At 54.5% G+C, this 5,364-nt stretch overlaps 1 protein-coding gene across 4 annotated transcripts; it reads right to left on the bottom strand.

Annotated features, from left to right (window-relative positions):
- Positions 1–1,005: 1,005 nt before the first annotated feature.
- Positions 1,006–4,383, bottom strand: LOC109746189 (transcription factor bHLH144). 4 transcript variants are annotated; one of them, XM_020305319.4, is made up of 3 exons: positions 4,000–4,383; positions 3,724–3,900; positions 1,006–2,475 (listed from the first exon to the last, which is right to left on the bottom strand). In XM_020305319.4, the coding sequence occupies exon 3, from the start codon at positions 2,201–2,203 to the stop codon at positions 1,412–1,414; it is 792 nt and encodes a 263-aa protein (XP_020160908.1). In that variant the 5' UTR covers positions 2,204–2,475; positions 3,724–3,900; positions 4,000–4,383; the 3' UTR covers positions 1,006–1,411. The 4 variants fall into 4 exon arrangements, with proteins under 4 accessions (XP_020160908.1, XP_020160910.1, XP_020160909.1 ...); XM_020305321.4 differs by having other exon boundaries at positions 3,735–3,900; positions 4,000–4,382; XM_020305320.4 differs by having other exon boundaries at positions 3,724–3,905; positions 4,000–4,370.
- Positions 4,384–5,364: the final 981 nt, after the last annotated feature.

The following is a 5,364-nucleotide window of genomic DNA, read 5'->3' as shown; positions in this document are numbered from 1 at the left end:
CGCCACGTCACCTATAGCCAAAATTGTGCCACTTTTTTCTCACAGAGCGTGTTGAAGCCCATGCAACAGCCACACAAGTTGCACATACACATAACACATTTACTAGTAGTAAATTCTAAAGGACAAATGCCAACATGCCACACAAGTTCATCTCCACTTCATGTGATAAATTTGTGCACGACTACTCTACATATATTTACAGCGGTACCATTCACAGTTTACCATAATAGATAGGCTCCATGTCCTCCAGGTTCCAGTCCCAGGTGTTCTTCATAGATGACACGATCCATAGCGGTGGGCAACGGGAATCATTGTCGCAGCTTAAGTCCGGTTCCACACGATGGACATTCGTCCAAGCTGATGCGGCATAAATCAGGGATAGCGTGTCCCAGCATGCCGTTCATCCGGCGGTGCGCACTAAAGACACAACCATGCTTCATGAACGGCAGGCCTCCGGTGTCGTGCACGGAAGGTGGCATCTGCTTCACAATGAAAAGGGAGTACTCTTCAAGAGTGTTCCTCGGCTCCCACATAGCATCACGGGGGTCGAACTCGGGGTCGTTCATCTGGTACACGCTCGGGCCAGCCAGCCAACCCGTGCGGAGGCCAGTGCGGTGTCCGAGGCGTCCGACCCGTCTAGTGGAGCGAGCGTTTGAGGGCTCGGATTTGCAGGTTGCGGTTGTAGATGCTCTTAGATTTGCATGATCAAAACTTCGTATGGTCTATTTGGATGGAATTCCAATATACTAGGAAATTCCCGTTTAGCCCAACTCCCTGAAAAATGTTTGTAATCCAAAGAAAGTGGGAAAGTAGCATTCTGCAGTAAATCGAAAGCCAGCCCCTTAATTCAGAATTTCAGAGACGCCTTCATAGAATTGCATCTTTTTAATAAATCTTAAGCTCCCATCATATGAAATTTCTACAACAAATTTTCGCCCCAATAAGAGATTCAAGTCCTGTTGCAGGGGATTCAACCGCCATTGCTAAAAAATAAAAGAACAATAAAGAACATGGTAAGCCAACTCTATAGAAGTAGAGCGGAGCCCGGGGGAGGGATGATGACGGGGATAAACAAAAACACGGTGTATATAATCAGCATGCAAGTTACAACACCAGCCGGCACCTAGAGATACGACAGGGAGGGGGCGGGGGAGGGCGGAAGAAAAGCAGCAACTTCTACAAAAGCAAAGCAACAATCCAGGCACGCACGCAGCTAGAGGGAGGGAGGGGCGAGAGATCGGCGCGTGCGGCAACTGAATCCTTCCATATCATTCCTTTCCACTGATCCTCGAGAGCTCCACGGGATGGTATCATCATGGCAGCGCAAAAAGGAGCGAGCACCAACTCCCCCGTCTTATCTGCCTCCATCATTGGCTCGACCTGCATTGCCATGTGAGGTCGCTGTCCCTCCCTAGCTTCTTGATCCGCGCACCCCGAGCTTCTTCACCTCCACCTTGAGCGACTTGAGGTACCTGACGGCCTCGTCCAGGACGGCGGGCGTGTCCATCCGGTCGCCGCCGGGGATGATCCCCTTGAGCGTCTTCATCATCTTCTTCATCCGCTCCTTCTTCCTCTCCCCGCCCCCGCCGGCGCCCGCGGCGTTGCCAGTCGGGCTGACGCTCACCACGTACCCGGAGGAGCAGGTGGAGTCGGGCGAGCCCCCTCCGCGGCAGGCAGGCGTGCGACCCGTGCTCAGCACGTCGTCCTCCTCGTCGCCGTCCCCGGAGCTCATCAGCGCGTCGATCTCGTCGGTGTCCTCCTTCTGCCGGATTGAACACTCGCCTCCGTCCTGGTCGCCGCCGTAGTAGGTGCTCTTGCCGACGTAGTTCTGGTCGTAGCCGCCGTTGTTGCAGTGCTGGTCGTAGCCCCCGGAGGAGCCGAAGTTGTTGGCCAGCGACGGGTGGTACATCACCCTGCTCCGGTCATAGGTCTGATCAAAGATGACGTAGTTCTTGGGGCAGGTATCTGACGGCTGGAACTCGAGCCCGGTGAGCGGAGCCGGGAAGTCGTGCTGCCTCCGACCGGCGAGCGGGTCCTCATAGGCAGGCGGCGCCGCCGCGGGGTACCGGTCGTTGGTGTAGTAGGCTCCTCCGGCTCCGTTGCCGTACCCGGCCATGTCATAGCCGGCGCCGTAGCCACCGCCGTAGCCGTAGCCGTAGCCGGCGGCGTAGCCACCGTACCCGTAGCCTGGATCTCCCTGCATCGCTTCACTTGTTGCTGCTAGCTGCTCAACTCCTGGAGATGTCTTTGCGGATGGATCGGTTCGGTGGAGAATTCAAGGAAAATGACAGGTGTTGCTTTCGAAATTCGAATGGAAGGAAAACGAACTAAGAATTCAAGGGTTCAGTTCAAAATTGATGCAGTCAGTCTGTCTGGGTTTGAGGTTGTTTTGGATGGAATTGTCTCTGGTGGATGTGTGGGATTTTGTGGTCGAATCTACGTCACGGGCTTGAGCAGCTGGCGGAAGTATTCGGCCTGCAAGCAGGAAGGCAGTGGCAAGATACGTTAGTGAAGGAATCACGAGCAGACAATCAAACAAAAGTTAAAAGAAATGGAAATGCAAACATGAGTATGATGGAAGTGCAATGTATGATCATGGCTTATGAGCACATGATCTTATGATGCCTCTGATTGTTCTGAAGCGTGCCAAGATTTCCCAGCGCGAGAACAGAGCAAAATGAGTACAGAGGGTGGCAGCGACTAGTCTTTGAGACTGAACATGAATGCATACATGCACGGACAGATCATAGTAGACGACTAGTGGCATATAGCGCTCGTCAAAAAGGAAAAGGTGCTCTACTTGGCTGCAAGTAATGATCAGGGTGGTACACAGCGTACTGTAGGACACCACTAAAGCATAACACACGCTAGACGTCCTACTCGATTCTCCAAGGGAAATGCTCTAATAAGAGTAGCAATGTGGGTGTCTAACTCTATGTGCCGATACTTGCATTATTACTGAATAAATCTGAACTGTCGCTACTGTTTCAGCATGCAGCTACGATACTAGAAGCAGAGGAACTACAGAGTGTACTGTTCTTTTCTCCATACGATCCGCAAAATGGAACTTCAGAGTGTACTGTTACCCGAAATTTCAATTCACTGACGTGGCAAAGGGCATTATGAACCAAACAAACTATTTAAATTTCATGTACCTTAGGATCTATATACTGCTATTTGTTAATTCGAAGTTACTAGTGCTACTTATTTTAACTATGCATGTCAAGAAGTACAGACGAACAAGCGCACGAACATGCTCCCCTGTCTGAGGCAAAGAATACATAAGCCAAAGCAGCGCTGGAGTAGTACTAGCTGCAACTCCCATCTTTTGTCGACCAACAAAAAAAGAAGGCAAAACAAAAAGACACTGCTTGAAAACGCCATGTCTTTTTCTTTTGACCACTAACAAACCACTTTGTCAACAAGCCCGTGGACGTCGAGTTCCGTCAAAACGCGGGCCCCGATCGCAAGCTTTCCTGTCTGCATGCAACAGCATTTCCTTTCCTATCAAACACTAACGGACAGCACCAATGAGAAAGTTGCTGCTTATCTACAACTATACTAGAAGATGAGATGATGCATCATGATTCATTCCCGCTCCCACTAGCAAGCAAGCATGAGACTAGTGATGCTCAAAAGCTAGGAAGAAATCATCAACAAGAATCAATCTGAAACTAAACAAGTAGAGTAGTAGAAAGAGTGAAGAACATTGTAGTAGCTTACTAGTTTTTCACCTGGCAGACTTGCGTCAATCTGTAGTAATACGCGACGGCGCCACTTGTCATAACGATCGCGTCAGGCCCGTTGAACCCAGCTCGCATGTCCTCCTGGGTCGCTGTCGATCGGCGGAGCGGCGGCGATGATCAGAGGACGACATGGAAGAGCACCACCCACGGCATCCTACTCTGCATCAAACGGAAACGGCATCAAGGCACTGCTGGCGCGCGCTCGAGGCAGCAGAGCAGGCGAGGGATGTAATGGCGATGGCTGTGCTGTTACCAGTCAGTCGACGAGGTGCGTATGGTGTGGAACTGTGGATGGATGATCTGGACGGAAGAGGAATCGCGGCCGACGAGCAAGCAAGCAGGCCGGTGGAGAGCAGGGAGGAGCAGAGCGGATGGATGGATGGAAGGCGCTGGCCGCAGCGCGGGGTTTTATACAAGGGATGAAGGGAGCGTTGGATGCTCGGATTGGTGCGTGCGTGCGTGCGTGCGTGGGTTCATGCCCCGCCTTGCCCTCCCCCTCTCTCTATTGATTCTTTTTGCCTTGCACTCCTTTTGAGTAGATACAGAGAGGAAGGAAGGAAGGGGGAGGAGGAGGAGGATGGCGAGCAGAGCACCGCGGCGCAGCGCAGTGATGGAAACGAATGAATGAATGGGGGCGGGGGCGGGGGGAGAGAGGGAACGAAATTAATGAGGTGGCGTGCGCACTCGATGGGTTCGTGCTCGCTGTGGGTGCGCGTGCCGCTTCCCACCGCGCCCGAGCCCGAGCCCTGCCCCGCGGCCCACGCCATCGTTTTGGCCGCACGCACGATGACGCGCGGGGCCGGGTGAAAGGAGCGGCCCACATGTCGGTGACTGTAAGGCGGCTGAATGGCGGTGCGGAGGGGAGGCGAGGCCCCGGTCAATGGAGGTGGGCATCGTGGCAGGGCAATCCACCCATTCCAACCCAGTCCCAAGCACGAAGCAAGCCGAGCCGCACGCACGCGTCCGCGGGAGGGAACCATTGAGTGCATGCACGAACGCCTGGCGCGCCGTCGGATCGGGATCGGGCGGCGGAGGGGCCGGGCGCCGTCGGATGCGACGCGCGTGCCCGCCGTGGCCATCGATCGATGCTGCTGGCCTAGGGCCGCCCCGTCGGTAGGGTAGGCGCCGGCGGGGCGGGCGGGATAGTCATGGCGGCGCGCCGGGGCGCCCGGGGGACAGCCATGATGGCCGAGGAGTACTGGCAGCGGGGCTTGCCCCGATGGACCACCGGACATGCGAGATTACTCATCGAGATTGTACTTCACGTGCTGTCTCCTAGTGGATTACACTCGCCTTCGGTCTGCTTCCATTTGCGTATAAGCCGTGACACGCTAGTTCAAATCCAACTACTAATTCCATCGCCTGCTGCGTTAGGGGATTTGGATAGAAAAATGGGACGCAGCAAACGGCTGCTCGACACACATGCCCGGAGAAGCATGATAGCAATGCAACATATGGCACTATCGTCACCGGGGCGTCACCCGGCCCGCGCCGCCTGATTGGTGTGGGCGGAGGCCCGTGCGACCGGAGAATCATGGACGCCACCGGAGGCCGCCGCTGGCAGTGATGGTGTAGCGGCGCAGGGGAACGGCCCGACGCAACCGCCATTATAGGCCAT

The sequence above is a fragment of the Aegilops tauschii genome, chromosome 7, assembly GCF_002575655.3.
Source record: "Aegilops tauschii subsp. strangulata cultivar AL8/78 chromosome 7, Aet v6.0, whole genome shotgun sequence".
In the NCBI taxonomy this organism is placed as follows: Eukaryota; Viridiplantae; Streptophyta; class Magnoliopsida; order Poales; family Poaceae; genus Aegilops; species Aegilops tauschii.
The sequence above is the reverse complement of the archived record's forward strand: the minus strand, read 5'-3'. Positions and strand labels throughout refer to the sequence as shown.

Coding starts and splice junctions, on each gene's coding strand:
- LOC109746189 (XM_020305319.4), bottom strand. CDS start 2,203: ATGCAGGGAGATCCAGGCTACGGGTACGGTGGCTACGCCGCCGGCTAC.